Here is a 26,271-nt window from a genome sequence, read left to right as displayed (position 1 = left end):
GTGCACTTGTTCAAAACTTTTTCAGCTACAATTAACAAACATTAAAGGAAATATATTGATATAATAAAATCAGTTAGATTATTAGTACCTTGCTGTATAAGTTCTTGGTCAATTTACTGCCTGCAGGGATTATAAGATATTCTTGCTTTTTATGTTCTTGTTTAAGTTGATTTTCAGGCATCAGTTGATTATATGGAATAATTTATTTCTTTCTTATTCACTGACCATTGCTTCCTCAGTTGCAGTCCAGGAAGGTATATACAATCTCCATAATTTATACACATTGTTCTATGGAGAATTTTTTGTGAGAATATTTTGAAGACATTTACCGTCTATGCAATACAAGATTATGGCGTAATGCAAAATCTGCGTAAAAATTTCTGTGAATTTCTTTAAATATTTTTGCATTGCTTTATAATCTAGAAATATACAACACGTATCAAGATTTTAATGACGGAATTTTGGCCTTTAGTAGAATGCTTTGACAGAGGTTGGAATATTTTCTATTTTGATGAAAAAAAAATTAAAATGGATCTCGTATTCTAGAAACCTTTTGACTTAGGTTTATTCTGAAAACCTCCAAATACGATATTATCCTTGATTTCTTTTTGTATTATCTTTATAATGTAGTAATATATAACAATTTAATTTTTCAAGTTATTGGTGACACAAATGGCTTCGGTAGGATACTTTGACAAGGATAAGGCTATTTTCAGTTTTGACGTAATTTATAAATTTATTTTAATGTTTTGTATTCTAGTAACCTTCTGAGCAAGAAACTGATGTTCAAAACCCCCAAAAAGATTTTTCAGTTAGAAAAAAATCTATAACTAAATCATCGAAGCTTCGTATGCCAGTAGACGAGTCAATGTTTGGAAGATCCCGAAAGATCTGTGGTTCTAATTCTAACGTAATTAAATGAACATATTGTTAAAATTCACAAGCATGAATTTCTTGCTCAAAAAGTTTCGAGAATATGGGCCCGTCGGGTAAAAATCCTGTTTAAAATATTTAAGCCATCGCTTTTCATTGTTGTGTCAAGTTATAGTCATTCCGAGATACGTACTAGAATACAGGTTTGGAATATTAATTACTATTCAGAACTCGTCAGATTTTTGCCTTGGATGTATTAATAAGTTTGATCAGTAGCTCCTCCGCAGAATTTAGTGACAAATACAACCCAATTGGGATCATTAGAGAATTAGCGGACCATTGATGTGAGAACACCGAAGTTTTTCTAATTATATTTAAGGTTACGGTCCATTTGCCCGGGGCTTCTGAATTTCTAAATGTGGTTCTTGCAGTGTTTAGATGGGAATGATCTAGTATGTTCGTGAAAAACAATTTAAACTCACACACCAACTCCTTTCAGTACACGTATCCATGACAGGTACAATAACACATTCTAACGAAGAATGTCTTGATAAATTCTTCTAAATTATTTAATTGGGTTTGCAGGTGGTTGCACACAAAAAAAAACTTGTAGGAGTAAAGAAAACAAAGTCTAAAAGCAAGTTGTAAAACGTCTAAAAGCAAGTTGTAAAGCGAAATAGCAAGTAAACCAGTCAGACTACATATGACAATACATTATTTTCTATTGTGGATTAAAGCTATAATAGAAGATAAGACGTAACCAATGCTACCAAAATAAATAACAGAAAAGTTAATAGGTGTCTGAACTATGGTTTCTGTACTCGCCTTCACGATCACGTAGAGCCTGGAGCGCTTGCTGGCGTCGAAGTTCCTCCTGCCGGTAACGTTCATTCCGTCTCCTTATATACTCGTCTGTCTGTCTCTTCCCTGTACATTACCCAATTTTATTTTAAAAAGTACTTTTAAACACAAGTTTAACATGGAAACATTTCATACCAAAACAGTTTAATGACTTTAGTGGCAATCCATTGATCAATACTTGGTGCGCTAACATATAGTAAAGTCTCGTTAATCCGACATTAACCTTTCCCCAAACAAAACAATCGGATGAACGCTACTGTTAGATATATTTTAAGATTTTGTTCAAACAAATTTTCTATAAATCTTGCCCCTCATTGTTTCGTAAACTTGGTATAGTCTTATGAAAGGAAATTTAATTCATTAGATTAAATTTAAAACTGAAAACAAAAATGGATGAAAGTGAAAACAAACAAAACAGCAGATCATTAACATTAAACAAAGAGTAAAAAATATCAAAACTTTAACTGTAGTGCAACAATAAAATCACTCGAAATTAGAGTTTAGAAACACCAAATGGAATATGTTATGCTTAATATTTTCACTTACTTCTAATGGGAGAGTTTGCCTTGTCAACCGAACTTTTACCCGTGAGTTCAGACAGTACTTTTTGTTCGCTGGTTTTCTTCCGATGGCGGGAATTATAGGGTTGTTGAGAATGCTGTCTGTTATGTCTTCGCTCCATACGCGCCAACAGACGTACATCCCTACGTTCCTCTGGACCCGGGAACGGAATAACGACGTTTGCATAATATGGGACGGCATCTTGTCTATTCCTATCGGTTTCTTTGCTTCCGTCTGGTAAAGTGACAATGGCTTGCTGCCCCTTTGTTTCAAGTCTTCGGTCACTGTCAGCATTGATACGAATTTGGGGTGCTTCTAGCGATATATATATGGATTCATTTTTATTCTTACTCTCTGAAATTGTTTTAAAAAAACAGACAATAAAAACTATTAAAAAAAGAACATGCAATGTTGATATATATATATATATATATATATATATATATATATATATATATATATATATATATATATATATATATATATATATATATATATATATATATATATATATATATACTGCAAGCGGGAATTAGGCTTTGGGCATTTTATGCTTGATATATGATATTTGTACATTAAAAATAAGGGTTTGTTCATCGTTATTATATACGCTGCTATCCAGCCATTTAGTGTTCCGAGAAATATTTATAATACCCTGCTGAATTTCTAACAAAAACACACAATCAAATTAAAAATAGAATACTCTTGGCTAGAACGGCATCAGTATTGTTTTTTATTTATGTTATCGCGAATAAAACTGAATAAACTGTCATAATTGCAACAAGAAATATTTTTCTCAATGTTGTCGATAATTGTTACATGTACAGCCATTGATAAAGGTGAATATAATTGATGACACACAATACACCTATAGATCATAAACTAGCTGTAGTGTTCTTAAAGATGGCTCGAATGCTTTACAGTCAAACTTTAATACTACAAAGATTCCATTTCAGATCGTACTGACTAGGTATATATACAAGCAAGTTTGCGGATATACCGCTGTTAAACCACACGAATGCGAATGTCATAAAGCATACATAATATTATATTGCTGAAGTCATCTCGTGTCCTGCAGTGAACGCTTGATCGGCACGAATGAATATCTTTCACATAGACTTTCTTCAACATTTCCACAACAGCTAACACTCAAAAGTGTTGATACATACTGTGTTTGTACTAAAACTTACCTGCACACAATTTATTGATGCATTTCGTTCCCGCTCGGCAAGCCGAGCAAGGCATACCCTCAAGGTAAGGAGCCTGGCCCAGCACGTTTACCCTGTAAAGATATATATATATATATATATATATATATATATATATATATATATATATATATATATATATATATATATATATATATATATATATATATATATATATATATATATATATATATTCTACACTTTAATATATTGCGAGACATTCACTTATTTAAGTATTTCATAAAACACAACAGCATCAAGACGAGGGAGCCACGTCAGCTCAGTTAATAGAGAGTCGGGCGCCTAATCTAAGGGTCGCAGGTTCGATATCTGTCGAGGCCAATCCTGATCGGTTGCATCGGTATGCATTTTGGAATTGCGAGTGGCTCCAATACCTCGGCGTAATATATGCAATAATGTGCTTAAAGTGCCACTTAAAGAACACAAAAAGCACCGAGATGACAGATGGATGAAGGAAGAAAAAGAGGGGAGTAGACAAAGATTTCAGTGAGGTTTTATAGTCAACTGCTTCATACAAAGCAGACAGAAAACAAGTCCTTCCGATGGCACGCCAAATCGTTCAAAATGAATGAGCTGGAGAGATTGTTGGGTGAACTAAAGACGTACAAGATTAATCGATAATTAATTGTAATGGGGAATTCAGTCAAGAAATTGTAAATTAAGGTCTTAAATATCATAAATTGTCTTCGCTGAAACCCTGTAAAATTCAGTGACTTCATTGTTTCATATAAGTGCGTTCTTGCTTATGCTATTCAGCTCTTCCTCTCCAGCTTATCCTGCGATCTTTCCAGCTTGACCTACGAATTCTCAGTTCCCCCTACAAGCTCTCCAGTTCGCCCTATGATCTCTCCAGCTCCCCCTACGATCTATTAGCTGATCCTACAATCTCTCCAGCTTGACATACGATCTATCCAGCTCGTCCTACGATCTATTAGCTCACCCTACAATATCTCCAGTTCGCCCTACGATCTCTTAGCTCACCCTACAATCTTTCTAGCTCGCCCTACGATGACTACGCTCACCCTACAATCTCTTCAGATCGCCATACGATTTCTTCAGCTGGCCTTCTGCAGTTTACCATGCGATCTCTCCAGCTCATCCATTTTGAACAATTCTGCGTGCTATGCCTTCCGCTAATTCCACGATTATAAATTTGCTACGGTGAATAAGTTATAATTTTGTTTAACTTTATAGAATAAAAAGACAAGTAATGAAACAGAGTATGTTTATATAGTGTCCGTCTACATTTCAGACCATCCAACCCTTTGTGAGATTAAGCATCTCAAATTTTATTCATTCTATTGAGATAGTAGTAGTGAATAGGGGCACCCTAGGGACAATGGGAATTACCATTACAGACACCCCTGGGCAACTCTGGGGACTATGTAAATTTAACATGGAGAAAAATCGTGGGCAAATCTAGGGACAAGGGGAATTAGCATTACATGGGAATAGAGTTTGGGTCTGTCTAGGGACAAGGGAAATTGAACATGGTCAATAGAGTTTGGGTCTGTCTAGGGACAAGGGAAATTGAACATAGTCAATAGAGTTTGGGTCTGTCTAGGGACAAGGGGAATTGAATATGGGATTTTTTTATAAAAAAAATTTCAAGGTAGGCAATGGAAAGTCATTCTCTTTTCGAGAAATATGGGTGGCCCTGAAAAGGGCCTTTGGGTTTATGTTAATGTATCCATTAACATAAAGGGCATCTGCGGCATCTTCTTGTCCTCAAGCTGCGTCTTACTCGAGGGTCATAAATCAGTGTCCTCTTGAGGCAACCTTGTCTTTCTACGTACACTCTTCGTATCCACAGACTGGTGTCTGACTTGTCGACAATGGTCCACTTGGACCGGACATACATGAGTATGTCCGTCCTAAACATCATGGAAGACACAAGGGTGGATGATTCGACTGTGGTCCACATCTTGAAGCGACGAGAACAGGTGAATCAATGCAGTGAACTGCGCTTATTTATAGGTAGAGGAAGGATTGAAACGGATTGAGTTCATTCACCAATCCGAACACGCGTTACAAAATTCAGTCAGCCCGCATCCAATCCGAAGAGAGCAGTCTGTGACGTCACGTGGTCTATATAGATTCGCTAGCGCTTGTGTGCAGTCAATCTATGCCACAGTGATTCAACATGACGGAAACTCAGAAAACGATCCATTGGGGTGCATTAGCAGGGGAGACTGCCCAAGGGAACCCGGACTTACTTTCAGAACAGGTGAATTGGGATTTTGTGGATTTTCTTACCTCGCAAGAATTTGTTCCGGAACCTTCGTTACCTTCTTCATTACCACAAGTGGAGAATTTTAGACAGAGACAGAAAGAAGAATTGGAGAAATTTATACAACGACAAAAAGGAAGCGGAACAAGCTTTTCTCCTACAGCAACAGCAGCAAGAAGAAGAGGTAAGAAAAAAAAACAACAGCAACAACAGCAAGAAGAAGTAACAGCAAAGAAACAAGAGGGTGAAAATCAAACGGTCACGGTACTGTTGGACATTTTAGCGGAGTTAAGAAGTCTGAAACAAATGTATCAGACTTCTTTATTACGACCGAAGAGAATACGACCTTCCCGAGCTAAACACGTTAACCCTGTGACTAAGCCTACCGTACCACCCTTAGTGATTTCAACGCAATCATCATCAACATTACGCAGTCCAGAAGTAGGCCTTGGCCGTGGCAAAGGCTTAAGGCAGTTAAAGTTGATTGCTTAAACTCACCCCTACACCAAAAAAGGCCCTTTTCAGGGCCACCCACTGCTCTCGAAAAGAAATACAATTTCAATTGCCAATAACTAAAAAAAAACCATTTTACCCCTATAGTACATTTATATGAGTGCGTGAGTGTAAGTTCTTATCTTAAAATCAAAAACTCAAAGACACTTACCTTATATAATTAATTTATTCTATTATCCATTGTTACAATCCAATTCACAATTCACAACAGAGCACTTTAAAAAGTCGATAGACTTCTTCTGTCTCCTTGTTTAGTCTCTCTGTTTTTTGAATTTCTTCACCGTCACAGGCTTTTCCTCTTCTTCCTCCTCACTTTCTTCCTCCTCACTTTCTTCCCTTCTTCTTTTCTTCTCCTGTTTCTTTTTCTTCACCTGTCTGCTATCTTCCTCTGAAGAATCACTCTCTTCTTCCGAACAATCCCTCTTTTCTTCTGACTCCTCTTGTTTCTTTTTTGGGCAATCTGGAGACCAATGTCCTTTTTCTTGACAATAATAACAGGTATCTTGACTTTTGTCTTTTTTAGCCTCTGTTTTTTTTCTTTTTGACGGTCTGGACACTCTGAAGACCAATGCCCTTTCTTCTGACAGATATAGCAAGTATCTTGACTTTTATCTCGAAAGGAAGGAGAGTAGTCCGTGGGCTGGTCTGAAGAGAATTTTCTAATGACCCCTCGCAAAGCTCTGACGAAACGTTCGATTTGGCTAGTCTCTTCCATCGTTGTGCTTGGCTTGAGAGTGAAATGAATAGTGAAAGGACAAGACACACACCCTTTTATATACGCTGGTCTGCCATGACTATAAATTAGTCTATGGTGTTTAAACTTGAGTCATTTGACGTTTTGCACTCAAGATGAAACGATCCTATTCGTTCGAGAAGAAAGAAGAAGAAAGTAAGAGGCAGAAACGTGATCTATCGCCTCGTACCAGGGCTGAAATCTTGGCACAAATTCATGCCAGTGATTTTGAAGAGGACATGAGTGAACCAGAATCCGAACCCTCTAAACCAAGTTCACCACCCTTAGTCAACCCTGAAAAGTACTATTCCATTCGAGAGACGGAAAAGCGCTCCTCTAGAAAATTTAGAACCACGGCTTACACCTACACGGTGAAGTTTAAAGATTTCAAGGCCGACGTACCCTTGGAGAAAGCAGAAGGGTTTATCACCGAGATGTGGGATTCTTTGCTCACCTCACTCAAGCGACAATGTCAACCCAAAGAAGACGATCGCTTGAGACTTTCCATACAACACGACGGTTTGAAATCCCCTGTTTGGATCGAGTTTAGCACCCCTGCAGAATTGACTGCTTCCAAAGTCATGGACAAGATTCAACACGTACAACAATCTAATAGTCAGTTTGACATCACCGATGGTAAAGCCACACTGGACATGACCCACGTCTCTCCTCCTCAAGGGACTGGACGCAAAAAGATGTTATTGGTGGACGACCTTCGCAACACCAAAACAAGTCTCGTCCGAATTAACAACCCTCAAGACCAGATGTGTTTAGCCCGTGCTATCGTGGTGGGACGAACCTATGCCAACAAGAACGACACGGTAGAATGGAAAAGAACCTGGGAGAACATTCGAAAATCGAACCGAGCCAAACAACGAAACGAAGCAGAACTCCTGTTACAACAAGCCGGACTGTCCAAAGACATATCCTGTGGCATTCCTGAGATGCAAAAATTGCAAGATGCCCTAGCTCCACTCTACACCTTGAAAGTGCACCCTCAAGAAATGCGCGGGCCTCTGTTGTTTCGAGGCCAAGATTTTAAGGACGCAAAATACATTCATGTTTATTATCACGATGACCATTTCGATACCATTACCAGTATCACTGCATTCCTGGGATACAGTTATTATCGTCAGAAATGTGATTATGGTTATAATAATCGAGAGCAACACAAGCATTGTGGATTGAAATGCCCAGGATGTTTGGCCTCTCCATCCTGTCTGAGCGAAGAACCAGTGCCTTGTTCAACTTGTCTGCGCACGTTTGTCAGCCCTACCTGTTACCAACAACATTTGAAGACGCAAGGTTCACAGCAGAAATGTGCTTGTCAACTCCTGAGATTGTACCCTACGTGTGGACAAGGCATATGTACCAATACTGCCAAGGCACACGTATGTCGAGGAAAGAAAAAATGTCACATTTGTCACCACATCGTGGACTTGGAACACCAATGCTACGTGCAAAAATACCAACCTCCACCAGAGAAAGAGGACGGTCACAAGAAGAAAGGCAATTTCATCTTTTTCGATTTCGAATGCATGCAAGAGACCGGCATTCACATTCCTAATTTCTGCGTGGCTCATCGAGCGTGCGAGAAGCGCATTCAAGAACCTATCTTCAGTCATTGCCCTCACTGCAGCAAGATTCCTGGAGGACGTGAAAAAATCTTTCGCGGACCGAACACGTTAGCCGATTTTGCCCAATGGGTTTTAGACCCCGTCGACAAGACGTGGAGCCAAGAGGACATCGAACGTTACGGAGATTGTCATCGCCATGCCACGGTGATGGCTCACAATTTCTCCGGATACGATGGACAGTTTCTTTTGAGGTACTATACGGAACATGGCACCGAGCGTCCTAAAGTGACTTTGAACGGAGCCAAAATCATTTTCATGCAAGTGGGACAAGTACAGTTTAAAGATTCGATGAGCTATTTGGCCATGCCTTTGAGCCGAATGCCTAAAACGTTTGGAATGACAGAAATGGCTAAAGGGTACTTTCCACACTTTTTCAATACGGAAGCCAATCAACACGCCGTTCTACCCCATTTACCTGAGGCTCACTATTACGACCCCGACAACATGCGTACCGAACAACGAGAAGCTTTCTACGCTTGGTACCAGGCTCACGCCTCGGACCCTTTCGACTTTCAGGAAGAAATGCTAAAGTATTGTCGTTCCGACGTGGACATTTTACGGCGTTGCTGTGGAAAATTTCGAGAACTGTTCATGGAACACGGAGGGGTCGATCCTTTGAAAGAAGCTTGTACCATTGCCAAAGCGTGTTCCTTTGTGTATCGACAACGATTCATGCCTGAAAACACCGTGGCTGTCATCAGCCCTCAAACGACCAACTATGTCAAACGTCAATACTCGGTCAAAGCCCTACGCTGGTTACATTACTTGTGCGACAAGGAAGACAAATGGATTCAGCATGCCCGCAACGGAGGTGGCGAAAAGACCATCGGAACGTATTCGGTGGATGGCTGGGACTTAGAAAACCCAAAGATCGTGTACGAGTTTAACGGTTGCTTATTTCACGGATGTCCCGTCTGTTACCCTGATCGTAGCACTAAAAATCAGTTTGTGCAACGAACCATGGAAGACTTGTACCAGGACACTTGTCAGCGACGCCTAAAGTTAGAACAGGAAGGATACCAAGTGGTGGAAATGTGGGAACACGAGTACGATCACCGTATGAAAACCGATCCCGAGTTTAAACGCCTCGTGGAAAGTTACCAGTTCATGGACCCCCTGAACCCGAGGGATAGTTTGTACGGAGGAAGGACCAATGCTACCTGTTTGCTGTACCAAGCCGACGAAGAGAAAGGAGAAGAAATCAAATACTTGGACGTGTGTTCGCTGTATCCCTACGTGTGCAAATATTGTCGCTTTCCTGTAGGGCACCCGCAATTGTTGACGGAACACATCGACCTGAAAAACATTCGACAATACGAAGGCTTGATCAAGTGCAAAGTTTTGCCTCCAACGAACCTATACCATCCCGTCTTACCTCACCATTGTCAAGGCAAACTGATGTTTCCCTTGTGCCGTACTTGTGCCGAAACGTGCAACCAAGATCAGCCTTGTCAGCACAGCCAGGAAGAACGGGCCTTGACGGAAACCTGGGTCAGCGTAGAATTGTTCAAAGCTATGGACATGGGATACCAACTGTAAGAAGTGTACGAAATTTGCCACTTTCCCAAGACACAACAATACCACAAGGGTGATCCCAGTCAGAAAAGCATTTTCGCCGACTACGTGGATGCCTTTTTGAAACTGAAACAAGAAGCCAGCGGCTATCCTTCCTGGTGTCACACTCCCGAAGACCAAATACAATTCAAAGAGAAATACTGTGAACAAGAAGGCATCACTTTAGACCACATCGAGAAAAACGAAGGCAGGCGATCGTTTGCCAAAGTGATGTTAAATTGCTTGTGGGGTAAAATGGCACAACGACCGTGTTTACCCACAGAACCTTCCCGCTACTTCCAGATGATTCACGACAAAACCAAATACATGAAACACGTGGACGTCGTTCGCGAGGATTTGATCTTGGTCAATTACGAAGAAGATCTGGACTTTGTACAAGACGACCCTTTTGGAAATGTCATCATTGCGGCTTACGTGACAGCCCATGCTCGCTTAAAATTGTACGAAGCTTTAGAACTGTTAGGGGAACGCGTCCTGTACTTTGACACGGACAGTTGCATTTACATCCATCACCCGAGTCAACAGCACCCTGACATCGAAGGAGACCGTTTAGGAGCCTGGACAGACGAGCATCCCGACGACAAGATTCTAAGTTTCGTCAGTGGCGGTCCCAAAAATTACGGCTACGAATACCGGGACCCACAAGGAGAAGTGCACACGACGTGCAAAGTGAAAGGACTGACTCTGAATTATCGTACCAGTCGTGTGGTCAACTTTGGGGTATTGAAAGAAGCCTTGCAATCGGGTGAGGATGGAAACTTTAAAGTGACCACCTACCAACCGAACAAGATTGTACGTTTACTCACTCATCACATCGTCAGTCGGCCCTTGGAAAAAGTCTATCAAATCGTGTACAAGAAGCGAGTTCGACTTCCCAATCATTTCACCTTACCGTATGGACACGTTGGTATAAAACATTGGTTGTAAGAGGATAGTCACCCACCAGAAAGATGACTTCGCCACAGCAAGAATCGAGTGAGAAACCCGATGAGAACTCCAAGTTCAAACCCTACCATTTTCCAGTCTTCTTACCTGACTATTGTGATTGTGCCCGTCGATTGGACACGTTTCAGAAATGGCCTACGGATAGGGAAGGATTACCTTCTTCGCATGTTTTAGTTAGAACAGGATTTGTCTACTTGGGACCTGAGTCAGGATTGGGATACGAGGTACAGTGTTTCGCTTGCGGTCTGAAGTTACGAATGGATCTATGTATCTATAAAGATTCAGCTATTCTAGAACATACTCGATGGTCTCCGCACTGCCCTTACCTTTCTATGGCCTTTCCATCCATCACACTACGGTACAATGTTGACGGTACCTTAGAGACGGTACCTTCCAAAACAAGACATAAAAAACGTAAAAAAGGAACGATGTACAAGCTGGAGACTGCATTGCGACTAGTATAAAAAGGGGCTATGGTCAAGATCGATAGTTCATTGTGACTACCAAGACCAAGCGAACAAGATGAATACTTTGAAAGAGACATCGTTCCAGTTTGGGGAATGTAAAAAAGTTGTATCTTCCTCTAGTGTGACTAATATTGGATGGATAAGACCCATGCATTGCGACGGAAAATGTCCGGAGGGAAACTGCGATTGTCCATGTGGTTACCATTGTAATTGCGTAACGGAGTTTGCAGACGAGTGCGATTGTGAGCCTTGCGATGGGAACGATTCTGTACGCTGTGACCTTAGCGATGCCGTAAAGCATCATGGGAACTTTGTTCTCCCTACCCCTATCATGGAAAGTGATGCTGTGCGTGTCAAACCTGAGGGATGCGAAAGTGATGCCGCTCGTCCTCTTGGACATTTTACTGGGTTTCGTTTTAAAGGGGGATGTTCACTTTCACGTCTACCCCCCTACGGATGTCATCCAGCCCTGAGCAAACTCCTGTTCATGTCACCCAACCCTCATCGAAACGAACCTGTGAAAGACGAATATTCGTTCCCTGTGCGTTTGTCGGAATACTGCGACTTTGAAAATCGTCTTCAATCGTTCAAAGGAAAATGGCCTAAGTATCTGGGAGGACCGACCCCCGAAGAATTAGCCAGAGCCGGATTTTTCTACTTGGGCGAAGGGGATAAAGTCAAGTGCTTCAGTTGCGGTGTGTCACTTCACCACTGGGAACCGCAAGATTCGGCCTACCTAGAACATGCTCGATGGTCACCGAATTGTCATTACTTACCCTTAGTGGGACCGAGACATTGAAGTAACTTAATATAATCTGTTCATGGATACTTTACACGAGAACATTTGTGCTTTGCCTGTGGAGTTGAGAGAACGCATTTACCGAGAACTGATCAAAATACAAGTGAAACGCAAACGCAAAGTTATTCAACCGTTTTTAAATTATGCTCTGTTCCAAAGTATAAGAAGACTGATTATGAGTGGATATTACATCAGGCACAAAGGTAAACGAGTCTATTGGCCACCACCCAACGATTCCAAAAACAGTGTATATACTTATGGATACTTTACAAGAGAACATTTTGGGCTTGCCTGAGGAGTTGAGAGAAAGGATTTACCGAGAACTGGTCAAAATACAAGTGAAACGTAAAGAACAATTGCATCCGTTACGTCACCAGATCTTTAACCACTGGTACCTGAATGGTATAAGAGGACTGATTCGTCAGAAATTTTTTCAGTGGTCAGACCTTGTTGAACACTTTCAGTTTGTGAATGATGATGAACTAGACGTTCGTAATTTTGGTTACTTCGAGATTCACTTACTGCAACGTATTGAGGAAGACGAGTTAAAGGATTACCAACATTTGTTACATGGAATCTGCTTAGAGAAAGACGAAACATCTAGACAAACTCTGACGTTTCAGTTACAGTAGGTAACATTTAAATTCCCTACTGGAGAACGAACATGTTTAGTTAGAAATTACCTTTATTGCTTCCGAAACAAAGACACTATAAAATCAAGTTGCAATGCTACGGATTATGTCACATATTATTGAACAGATTCCGTGGAAGGAACTCAATGACCAGATTCAAACCGTGGATCATTACCATCGATTATTACAAGAACTGTATCCATTCAATTTGGGTCGACAAGTGGTGTGTGTCTTAGTGACTTGTTTTCTGGGATTTCGTTTACCAGCCGATTCTTTGTGGACTCTTTACGATCAGTACTTACCACCTCAATGGCCTTAAATGGTCACGAAAAACTCCTTTTGCTCAAAGCCTTGCGGTTTTATCTGGATACTTCTCGACCTCAACAGGAAAAAAAGATTCGTCAACTTTTAGCTACCCAAGACGTGTATGACGATGTGTGTGTAGCTTGTGACTTACATCCCCATTGGACAGATGTCCGTGCCTGGAAAGAATGGGATTTTGAGGCTTGGACCCAAGAAGTGGCCCAGTATGCACAAGAGTTGTTCAAGGTAAAAAGTTACTTTTCAACCCGTGTTAGTGACGGTGCCAGAAGAACCCTTCACCCAGGACAGGACTGTCGTGGACAGGCCTGAAAGACCCTTTCGGGAGGACACTTGTGTGACCTTACCCCCTACTATAGAACTGGTTAGAACATTACCCAAAACATGTTGTACAGACACTTGTGTTTATTCCACGTTAATGGTTATCATGTGTCTTTTATTCTTGTACTTAAGCCTTTGGCTTTTATGTATTTTTGTCTTTCGTATTCATGTTTGAAAAAAAATTCAATAAACGTGTTCTGAAAAAAGTATATAAACTCTCGTCTTGTTTGTTTTCGTGTCACAAGCGACATTCCTCACTATGGCTACCTCTGCTGTCTCTGCTCCCTCTTCCTCTACTGTCAAAGTCATCGACGAACACTTAGATCGTGCCAGCTGGGAGGCTTTGTATCTTCGCCATCCTTTCAACATGCTCATTGCTGGACCTAGCGGTTCAGGCAAAACCGAATTCGTCAAACGTTTGATCGAACATAAACATCATTTGATCGATCGGCCACCTCAGCGGATCGTGTGGTGTTACAAAGAGTGGCAATCGGCGTACAGCCTCTTGCGAGAAAGTCAAGGCGATTCCATCGTGTTTGTGGAAGGCATTCCTAAAGAAGACGACGGCATCGTCTCTGACTCTCGTCAAACCCATTTGGTCATTTTCGACGACATGTTAGGAGAAGACGAAGAAGAAATTAAACTGTGGTTCACGCGCAAAGGGCATCACCGTAATGCCAGTGTCGCTTACATCACCCAAAATTTGTTTCAACAAAGTAAAGCCCATCGCACCATCAGTCTCAATGCGCATTACGTGGTCTTGTTTAAAAGCCCTCGAGATAAATCGCAAGTGCAAGTTTTAGCCAAACAGTTAGGAACGCCTTGGCTGACTCAGGCGTACGACGATGCCACTCAAACTCCACACGCCTATTTACTCGTCGATTTGAAACCTACGACCCCCGAGGATTTGCGATTTCGTACCCACTTGTTTCACCACTGGTGCCAAGACGGAGGGCCTGTCCTGTACACGTCTCCGTCCTCGACTTAATTTCACTCCCCATAAAAAAAAATCTATAAAAACCTCAGACCCTTTTTCGTCTGTCTCACACAACGTCAACATGACGTCCCTTCAGTCGCATCTTCCCGTCAAATTGATTCGTGCCTTGTATGGCATCAGTCGAGAAAAAAATCCACAAATACGAGCTCGTGTCTTAGAAGCTAGTCTCAAAGAAGTCTTACGATGGTTCACGGTGACGGCACGTCAAATACTCCAAGGAATCATTCAGATTCCTCATCAAACCAAATGCTTTTTCGATCGAAACAAAGTCGCTTTGGTCCAACTGGCCGATCCCCGCATCGACACTCAAACCAAAAAACAAATCATTTTGAAACCTGGAGGGAGCGGTCCTCTAGGAGGGGTCATCATTGGCTCTCTCTTAAGATGGGATCCTAATGCCCCCAAAGTTATACCCAAGAAAAAAGTCCAACGAAGCTCCAAGAAGAAGAAAAAGACTAGGTCCCCAAGAAGAAGAACTTCTCCAGTGGCGGAACCCTCCTCTGACCAAACACCACCCCGGAAAAAGAAAAGAAGACCCCAGAAAAAGAAACAGAGAAAAAGTCCCCAGAAAAAGAAAAGTCCACAGAAGAAAACTAGTCGCAAGAGAGGCACTTCTTCTTCGGCCAGGACGCAACCTTACACTCGCAAACCACTACCTGCCACGGCGGTGACTGCGTCTCCGGCAGCCTCACGTTCATCGACTTCTCCGTTGATGACACCAAGAACTGAAGAGTACTTGGAGACGTTGATAACACCAAGAACTTCTCCGTTGATGACCCCAAAAAGAACTTCCCCAGTGGCAGGACCCTCCAATTTAGTGGCAGTGGCTGCTGCTCACAAAGTACCTTCTCCCAAAATCAAAGTCCAAGAAAGATCGGGCATGTTACAAAGTTTACTGGATTTGTCCAAGCAAGAACTGGCTCGATTTAGTCCGTTGCGTACCCCTGCACGACGTGTCATGCCTGTCCTCAAACTGATACGACCTAAAGACAATCAGTGGCGACGCGTTCCAGTATAGAAAAGGCCTGTGACCAAGTCGGGGATATCAGTGTTTTTGGTGCTCCTGAAGACTCAAAGATGTCACCCTCCAGAAAACCCCAAGGAAAGAAAAGGAAAGGACTACCACCACGTTTAGTCAAACATGGGGACATGTTATCTGTCCTGTCCAAAGCTTCTCCACCTCTACGAAAAAAACTCATTCAATCGGCCTCCAAAGAGGTCATCGATACCGTGTGCGAATGTTGTTTGAACGTCTTGAAAGGCACGATCCCTTTGTCCAAACACCAGAAACAATGCTTAGGCAAACATCGTCACGTTCTTCGCCAAATGGTTCAAAAGAAAATTCCCATTCGTCAAAAGAAGAAGATGTTGGTCCAACGTGGAGGCACTTTACCCCTCTTGTTAGGCCCCATACTGAAAGGAGTCTTGGGAACCATGTTGGGAGGACTGGTGGGAGCAAGATAAAAAGGTCCTCGGAAGTCCCAAGATCTCAGAATCGACCCCTGACAACCCCATGGAAGGACGAAAACTAGCTTTAGTGCCTTACAAACGATGGATGGAATACCATCGGTGGCAAGAACAACGCACCCCGCATTTACCTCCCAATCCCAATTTGAGCGAGATGTCCCAGTTACAACACGAATTGCAATCCTTGATGGATCGCCAAGATTTGTCCGAAACAGAAAAATCGCAAAAGTACGGTCAACTCTTGCTACGACTGCAACTCTTTCACCAGAAAGCTTTAGACGAAACAGCTCTACCCACTCTGAAAGATTTTAAGACCTTGATGAAAAGTCCAGCACCACCATCACTACCACCACCACCACTACTACCATCCCCAGGGGTCACCAGAGATGCTACCCCACGAAGACCTGAGGAAGAAGAGATGCGAGAAGTGTTTCAAACACCGTCAACAGCTCCCATTTCAAGTAAGATTGCAGCATCCTTGTTGACCCCGTCCCCCACACCCCAACGAGAAGAAATGAAAGCTTGGGTTAAAAAGATGATGTCCACTCCTCCTTCGACAGAAGTGAAAAAGAAAGAAGGGAAACCAGAAGTGAAAAAAGAAAAGAAGACCAAAGCCATTCCATTGCCACCTCCACCACCACTACCTTCGACTTCTACTCCCGTAGCCCATCGGACACGTAAATCCGTTTCTAAACCACCCTTTCGACCCACCCAAAGTAGCATCACCGAAGAGTGGGTGACTTATTAACACACAAAAAAATGGAAAAAGTCTTAGCCAGCATTTACTACGATCCCTCCCATCCTGCAGGTTACGCAGGAGTTCAAAAATTGTATCGTGCTGCCAAAACTCGACTGAAAAGTCTCCGTTTACCTCAAGTGCAACGATGGTTACAAGAACAAGCTACCTACATTTTACACAAACCCATTCGACGCAAGTTTGCCAGAAGTCGCACCCGAGTGGAAGGCATCGATCATCAATGGCAAGCCGATTTAGCCGATGTCTCTCATTTGGCCAGCTACAATCGTGGCTACAAATATTTGTTTTGTGTCATCGACGTCTTTTCCAAATTTGCCTGGGTCGTACCCTTGACTTCCAAATTGAGCAGCGAGTTAGTGCGAGCCCTGCAACGGATGTTGAAACAAAGCGGTCGTCACCCTCTTCGATGGCAAACGGACAAAGGGACCGAATTTCTGAACCAAGCTTTCCAAAAAGAATTAAAGAAACGTGACATTCATTTTTTTACCACCGAGAATCCCGAAATCAAAGCCAGCATCGTGGAACGTTTTCAACGCACTTTGAAAGAACGCATGTGGAAATATTTTACGCATCACCACACTCTGAAGTACATCGACATCTTACCGCACCTGGTGCAAGCGTACAACCAATCTTACCATCGAAGCATCGGACGTGCCCCGCAAGAAGTGACTCCCGAGAACGAAGTGTTGGTGTTTGATCGCCTGTTTGGTACGTCCCCGACGAGGGCTGTCCCCAAGAAAAGTGGAGAGTTGGCCGTAGGAGATTGGGTGCGCATTGGCAAAACCAAACGCACTTTCGACAAAGGTTACTTACCTAACTGGACGACCGAATTGTTTCGCGTCACTGGACGAGTGCATGGCCGTCATCCTACCGTTTATAAATTGGAAGACATGAACGGAGAAGTGCTCAAAGGAACGTTTTATTTGCCCGAGTTACAACGTGTCATCAAAAAAGAAGACGACGTGTACGACATCGAAAGCATTCTCGAACGCAGAACCCGTAAAGTGGGCAAACGACGTGTCAAAGAAGTCAAAGTACGTTGGAAAGGATATCCACCCAGTTTTGATTCTTGGATCGACGCTTCGCAAGTCATCGACTATAAAAAGAAGTGACCATCATGCCTTTTCACACAGACGCAGCTACGTCGACCACTCCTTCACCCAGTTGTTCTGTGCAAGATTTAGAAAAACACCCCTTGTGGGTGTGGTGCGGAGAACGTATGCCTAAAACGCAAATCGTCTTTTTCTGCCAAATCTTCGTGGTGTATTGTGTCATCGGGGCAGCCATCGCCAATTTGAGTTTGCAACAAGGAGACAAACAATTGTGGACCATTTTATTGAGCAGTTGCATCGGTTACCTGCTTCCCAATCCCTCCCTGAAATTCACCTCGAACGGGAACCACGGGAACCTTGTGTCCAGTGCCAGTGCCAGTCACCACTCGAACCACAACCAGAACTCCATTTTGGGCGGAGACATGCCTCTGACGTCCAGTAACCCCTCGGACAGCCACAGAACTCTGGAATTATGAATCACCAAAACCAATTTTACTTAACCTTACCCAGTGACAGTTCCATGGAGGTGTTTCCCCACAACACGTTGTGCTGTTACACGGCCAAATTACCTCAGGGCATCCCCTTAGATCACGAAGCCCATTGGGAAGTGGCTTTAGTGGAAATCATTCACCCGACCCAAGTCCTCAATGTCCTTCCCAATCAAAATAAATTTGATGTGGAAGTTTATGACGAGCAAATGCAACAGTGGTTGGATGGCAATGTCAAATATGACAAGAAAACCCGTTCACAAAATCAAAAGTACACCACCTATTACTTGTTCATTCCCCCAGGCTATTATTTTAGCGGTCAACATTTGGTCAACACCATAGCCACCAGGTTTAATGGCGTGTTTCTGAAAGCTTTGGAGATTGCCAAAAAAAGTGTCACCCTGGAATACCACAAAACAGCTCGTCGCTTCCTGATAAAATTTCCTGAGGGGGGTAAAATCATGTCTTTCTTATTTTGTCCAGAATTGTTTGACATGTTGGGTGGAGACATGAACATGAGAATGACCATGATGAAGAAAAACGAATTACCCATCGTTTACGACAACGAGTCTTTTGGCAAGTTATTTCGTACCCCAGTAGAACTGAATCAAGGACTGAATTTGATGTTCGTGTATTCCGATGTGGTGGAGTACAACGTGGTGGGACACACCTCCGTACCGTTACTGCGTGTCATTCCTTTCAAAGTGGATTCTGCCACGAACGCTGACGAGGAAGGTAGAAAAACTTACCACGTTCACCGCGAATTTGTACATCCTCACTATTTGCCTGTCAGCAAGTCGTATTTGGACACGGTCAACATTACTATAAAAGGAGATTTGGGACAAAATATTCCATTCACCAAAGGAAACGTCACGGTGATACTCCATTTTCGAAAACGGTTCTCTCACGACTCGTAAGTCATGTATCCAGTGTACCGAGGGGTTGCTCGACAGTGAGGACACGGTTTAGGAGATATGATAAAATCGGTCTTTCGTTCGGTGGCTCCGGTGTTGAAACCGATGGTGACACGCGGATTGCACGCCTTGAAAGATGCGTCACTGACGCAAGGCAAAGAATTTCTCCAAAATGTCATCATCGACAAACAAAACCCTAAAGAAGCCTTCATGAGGGCTGGCAAAAATGTCTTGCTGCAAACGGGCAAAGACATTTTAGGCCGACGAGACACACCTATAAATGCCCTGCACGCTACCGAGTCAGGCATTCAGCAAGGACAAGGCAGAAAGAGACGACGAAGAAAACACCCTTTCACCAGACTTCAAGCTAGAAAGGCCAAGAAAAGAAGAACCGTTCGAGACTTAGACGTTTTCGATTATTGAGAAAGAGAAAAAAAATGATGCACCGAGAGTCTTGCGCTTGTTCCAAGTCGGAACTGGATGTGTTTTCCATGCCCCCCACGATGATGACGATGCAAGAATCCCAGTGGGTGGAATTTCACCCCGTCTCCTCATTGACAGCCTCAGCTCCCATCGAGTTTGAAATCAAAGGACAGCCCGAAGATTACATCGATCTGAATAGCAGTTACTTGTACTTGAAAGTCGAAGTTGTCAATGAGGACAATTCGCCCCTAGATGGCGATGAGGTAATAGCTCCCGTCAACAATTTCATGCATTCCTTGTTCAGTGGAGTGGACTTGTACTTGAATAACAAACTAGTCAGTAGCAGCATGGATACTTACCCTTATCGTGCCTACCTGGAAAATCTCTTGACGTACGGAATAGATGCCAAGAACACTCATCTCAATGCCTGTGTGCTATGGGAAGCTGACGAAGCTGAAAAGTTTGAAACATTCGAAACTAATGCAACCAAAGATAACAATGATGGATTTGTAGAACGAAGAAACAGAATCACGGGAGCCAACAAAAGTTTAGAACTGATGGATCGTTTGCATTTGGACATGTGGTTGCAAGATAAATATTTGCTAAACGGGGTGAATGTTCGCCTGAGACTGAATCGTAGCAGTGCCGCTTTCCATTTGATAGGTACTACTGCTTGCAAAACTGTCATCGAGGAAGCCAGACTCTACGTACGACGCGTGGAAGTGTTACCTAAAGTGGGTAACGACATCAGTCAGACGTTGAGCAGAACGACCGCCAAGTATCCCATACGACGCGTGGAAGTGAAAACCTTCACCATTCCCAAGGGACAGCGATCCATGATCCAAGATCATCTGTTCCAAGGACAGTTACCCAAACGTTTGATCGTTGGTATGGTCGAGAATTCAGCCTTCAACGGAGCTGTCGAAAAAAATCCTTTCTACTTTCAACACTTTGGTGTGTCAAAGATCGAAGTCAGTCGCGATGGCAAGACCTTGTGTACCCGACCTTTCGAACCTAACTTTGAGAAGAAGAATTACTTGAGATCGTACTTGTCCCTGTACGAAGCTACCGGACAGTTAGGAACCAACACCAGTCACGGCATTACGTACGACGATTATGACGGAGGCTATGTTTTGTGGGCTTTCGATTTCACTCCAGACCAAGGCAGCGACGAGGGACATTTCCACCCTATAAAATCCGGCCAAATTCGTGTGGAAATTCAGTTTGCAACCCGAGACCCTGGTGTAACGGTGAACGTCATCCTGTATGCAGAATTCGATAATACCATAGAAATCAACAGTTTGAGAGAAGTCATTCTAGACTATTAGAAGCTATGGAAGACTGTTATCCCTCTTTCCCTAGTGGAGAAACTTTGGAGATGGAATGTGAGGAGACCATGGAAAAAGAAGAAGTGATCATGATGAAGTCAAGATGGCCAGAACAAGAAGCCCATTTAGTCTCCTGTTTTGCCAAACACTTGGTGGAAAAAATGACGGAATTGATCAAGAAAAATTGCTATGGATGTCAAAACGATCATCCCAGTCAAATTCAACACGATAAATGCCTGATGTTAAGTCAAGAAGAAAAATTGGACGAGTATCTGGACGAAGACGTGTGGCACCAGTGGTATAAAGACTTGCGTGAACATTCTTGTCCACCATTAACCACTCAAGAGATCCATCGTATCGAACCTCTCCTGAATCAGAGTGAGGAGACGAAACGAAGAAACGGTTATTTGTCAGACATTTTCAAGCAAAAAGTCAGGATCGAATTGATGACTTATTATTACCTGTGAAGAAGAAGAAGAAAAAACGCACAAAACAATGGATACCTGGGAACTTTATTACCTTTTGAACCACAGTTCGTATACGGCTTCTTGGAATCCTGTCGTCTGTGCTAAAGATGAACTTCCTCATCGCAAACCTCAAGACCATCTAGCTTATGTCATCAACACGGACGACAGTCATCTCCCAGGAACCCACTGGGTAGCCGTTTACTTTCCTCAAGAAGGATGTGTTGAATATTTTGATTCGTACGGATTGCCCCCTTTGGAAGACGATATCATTGACTTTATGAGAAGAAATGCTCAGACCACCCGATTCAATAATGTGAAATTACAAGGCACAGATTCCTTGGTGTGTGGACAATACTGTGTGTATTTTCTGCATCATCGGAGCCTGGGCTATTCCTAAGAACATTTAGTGACTCATTTTGATCCTCGTTCTTCTTCTAGAAACGATGTGAAAGTAGATCGATGGTTTTGTGACCATTATGCTTATCTTTTGTCTCAAGCTAGGAAACGTAGTGTCCATCAATGGCCTAATGACTTCCAACAGTGGAAATCACAATTTCATTCACAACGTTGTCAGCCCTGTTTAAGGTAGACTGTGAATTGAAAAAATGTTTGTCATTTGAAGAAAAAAATGTTTGATGTTATAATGTTGGATTATTGTTAAAAAATGTTAGAGTTGTTGTTGTTTAGTGTTAAGTGATTTTTGAATAAAAAATGTTGTGTTTTTAAAAAAATGCCTTTGTGGTTTGTTTGGCTATAAGAATGTTTGATTCATGCTCTTTAATTTCTTACTATCCCTCTCATGTCACTCACTGAACGTTGCGGCTCGAAAACTGTGTGGGAGATGTTTTCCTTCACGTCCGCGCTTTGACTTTAAGAACCGGGGTTGTTTCCAGTCTAACCATCCATTGTCGACTCATCCTCCTACGAAGATGTGCTCCAAACTAGCTAAGCTCAACGAAGCCTACGTGAATTTGCATAGGGTCAGACACAGTCTGATACCGAAGCCAGAAGAGATAGAGAATGTGAGAATGTTAAAAGTTACTGAAGACCTGATAGAAGAGCTCTTCAGAGAAGAGGTGAACAGGGAGAAAGAAGAATGGACAGAGAAGTACAGACTTCAGAGACAGCAGCAACAGCAACAACAACAACAACAACAACAACAGCAGCAGCAGCAACCTGAAGCTGACAGAGGCTTTGTCGATTGTCGTATCGTCACCAAAGAGTTCTTCTTCTCTTTCCGAAGAAGCAGACCTATCGCCAGAAAGTCTATCCTCAGAGGACATCGCATTCTAAGAAACTAAAAAAGATTGCCATAGCAAACAAAAAAAAAACAAAAAAAACCAGCCCTTTTCAGGGCTACCCAATGCTCTAGAAAAGAAATAACCATCAATTTGCCAATGTGTGTAGGTAGAGTAGTGTGAATATAAACACTAACTCTTTTTTTAAAAATGTGAGGGTATGTGTTTGTGTATAAGATTGTGTGTTTGTAAGTGCTCACGTAGGTTGGTATGGATAATAGATTAATATGATGTTTGTTTTTTATTTTTGGCTGTTTGAGGTGTGGGGAGAGTAGATTTGGGGTTTGATTGCATTGCTTTGCGTATGTGGATATTATATTGAAGTGATTAATGAAAAAAAAAATTTTAGAATAGGAATGGGTAGCATAAAAAAGTGAGTGAGTGTTTCTTTTAGGTCCGCGCGTTGTTTGGTCATGATCTAGGTAAGATCAATTTTATGTTTTTAGAGGGATGTTTTCCTTCACGTCCGCGCTTTCACTATAAATTGAAACTCGCTGGACAGTCTAGCTACCCTGTTCATTCGTTGACAAAACAATGAATACCAGAATTGTGAAACTGCTAGAACTCCAGATGCACCTGGAATATGCCAGGCGCATACTAAATGAACTGGCCGCGGAGGCCATTGTCGAAGAAGCAAGGATGAAAGAGGAGGAGGAAAGAAGAAGAAAAGAAGAGGAGGAGAGAAGAAACAAAGAGGAGAGAGGAAATTTCAGAATCCCAGAGACAGAAAATTGGGATTCTGAAGCTCTGCACTCCCAAGAAGAAAGGTGAAAGGAGACTGGGGAAGAAGATGCGTGTGTGGCGCCAGGCCAGGAAGGTGCCATCATTAGATAGGTGCATCTGGAGTTAAAAAAAAAACCAACAGCCCTTTTCAGGGCTACCCAATACTCTAGAAAAGAAATAACCATCAATTTGCCAATGTGTGTAGGTAGAGTAGTGTGAATATAAACACTGACTCTTCTTTTCACAGTGTGAGGGTATGTGTTTGTGTGTTAGTGTTTGTAAGAGCTCAGGTATGTTTGTGTGAATAGTAGATTATGGGTTTCTTAGCGTATGTGGAGAGTATAGTTTGGGTTTTATTATATGAAATAAGAAAGTATAGTTTGGGTTTTATTATATGAAATGAAAAAGTAGGGGGATGTTTTCCTTCACGTCCGCGCGTTGTTTGGTCATGATCTAGGTAAGAACATTTTTTATGTCTTGGGGGATGTTTTCCATCACGTCCGCGCTTTTCGTATAAGAACCCACAGTATTCGTTGTTCAAATCATTCTACAGAGAAGATGGCTTCAAACAACCTCGATAAATTGCAAACATTGCAAGACGTCCTTGACAATTTGGGCATGATGGAACAAATGCTAGTGAGACTAAATGAAAACCACTATTCTTATAGTCCGCATAGAGTAAAAATGGAGATTAACAACTTAAGAAAACTAAAGGACATGATAAGTGGTGTGATGAAAGAAATAAAGGAGGAGAAGGAGGATGAAGAGGAAAGGATAAGGATAAGAGCATGGAACGAAAAAATTGAAAAAGAAGAAGAAAATGAGAAGAGGAAGAAAGAAGAGGAGGAGAAGAAAGAAGAGGAGGAGAAAAAAAAGAAGAGAAAGAGTGTAGGAGAGAAAATAAGAAGTTGGTGGAGTAAAAGAAGAAATTAGAAGCAGAAGAAGAAAAACCAAAGGCCCTTTTCAGGGCCACCCATATTTCTCGAAAAGAGAATGACTTTCCATTGCCTACCTTGAAATTTTTTTTAAAAAAAATCCCATATTCAATTCCCCTTGTCCCCAGACAGACCCAAACTCTACTGACCATGTTCAATTTCCCTTGTCCCTAGACAGACCCAAACTCTATTGACCATGTTCAATTTCCCTTGTCCCTAGACAGACCCAAACTCTATTCCCATGTAATGCTAATTCCCCTTGTCCCTAGAGTTGCCCACGATTTTTCTCCATGTTAAATTTACATAGTCCCCTGAGTTGCCCAGGGGTGTCTGTAATGGTAATTCCCATTGTCCCTAGGGTGCCCCTATTCACTACTGATACTGCATTATTTTAATATGGTTTGTGCCCATTGATGAAATTGCCAGAGTACATTTAGCAAACACTACTAACAAGGATAGAATTATTGTATTCTGATTTTTTTAAAAAGAGTATGGGTTATTTTTAAGACAAATTTAATGATTAAAACCATTTAGAAAATTTTAAGCAAGCTCCAAAGAGAACATAATTTGTTCTGATCCCAAAAAGCAAATATATTTTAGTACATATTCATATGGACGCTTACCTTTGTGTGTAGAGGGAAAGAAAAAGCAAAAATATTTTAGTGCATATTCCTGTGGACGCTTACCTTTGTGTGTAGAAGCAAACAAAAAGGAAATATATTTTAATACATATTCCTGTGGACGCTTACCATGGTGTGTTATAGCAAACGAAAAGCAAAAATATTTTCGTGCATATTCCTGTGGACTCTTACCTTGGTGTGTAGAAGCAAACAAAAAGATGGCCATTGTGTATAGTATCATTGGTCATATTCAGATCAGGGCACTTCATAAGAGCACAACCAACACCCTTGACCTCCGCTGTCAACAGCTGAAATGTACACGAAAATAATATGTGTGTGTGTGTGTGTGTGCGTGGTTAAACAAGATAGATTCGCCTTCCCCTGTTTTCTTTTAATTCAGTTTGAATGATGATAAATGCATGATAATAATATTTACCACTTGATGAAAATGGCTGAATTTGATTAATAAAACGGCAATGCAGGCTAATAAAGAGGCTCTAGAGCAGGGGTCGGCAACCTTCAGCACGCGTGCCATAAGTGGCACGTCAAAAGGTTTTGTGTGGCACGCGAAGGGCCGCCAAACATCTCGATTTTAACTGTTACTATATCACTGGTGGCATGCACTCGTTCATTTCGTAATTAATCCGGAAAAAAAGTGGCATGCTATGTACAATAGGTTGCCGACCCCTGTTCTAGAGTACATCGGAATGCTTCGGACATCACGCCTTTGACTTGTATGACGTTATGCAGACAACTGTAACGTCGTAGGGTGTCTACAAATGTTAAGAGTTGAGTAAGACCTATAGCTCTGTAGATATATGATAAAAGACAAAATGCCATTGCTGTTTTTTTGCAGTTTGAATATATAACTTGTGCCTTAAACCCAGTTTTTGTAAAAACATTTTCTGTAAGAGGAATCAAATTTGAATGTACAATAATAATGTGTACTTTTCAAATACGCAGATTTATTTTGTTTGCAGAATTCTTAATGCAGATATGACAATTTCGTTAACTACCAAATTACAGGAGGCACATAATCAAATGTTTAAATTGCTAGAAAATCTCTCTCTCTCTCTCTCTCTCTCATCTGCTATGGATTAGTGGT

At 41.9% G+C, this 26,271-nt stretch overlaps 1 protein-coding gene across 2 annotated transcripts in view; it reads right to left on the bottom strand.

The window, feature by feature from the left end:
• The window catches only part of LOC149805866 (uncharacterized), a 133,647-nt gene that overhangs the window by 34,618 nt on the left and 72,758 nt on the right, over positions 1 to 26,271 (bottom strand). For both annotated transcript variants that reach the window (XM_089950587.1, XM_089950588.1), the window contains exons 3-6: positions 25,359 to 25,474; positions 3,486 to 3,577; positions 2,281 to 2,649; positions 1,699 to 1,800 (exon numbers count right to left, since the gene is read on the bottom strand). In XM_089950587.1, the coding sequence (XP_089806713.1) occupies positions 1,699 to 1,800; positions 2,281 to 2,649; positions 3,486 to 3,577; positions 25,359 to 25,474 (679 nt within the window). The remainder of the gene's footprint in view (positions 1 to 1,698; positions 1,801 to 2,280; positions 2,650 to 3,485; positions 3,578 to 25,358; positions 25,475 to 26,271) is intronic.

Source organism: Sinohyriopsis cumingii, chromosome 2 (assembly GCF_028554795.1).
Source record: "Sinohyriopsis cumingii isolate HCF-2022 chromosome 2, ASM2855479v2, whole genome shotgun sequence".
Lineage (NCBI taxonomy): Eukaryota > Metazoa > Mollusca > Bivalvia > Unionida > Unionidae > Sinohyriopsis > Sinohyriopsis cumingii.
Note: the sequence above shows the minus strand (reverse complement) of the source record. Positions and strands in the feature narration are given on the sequence as shown.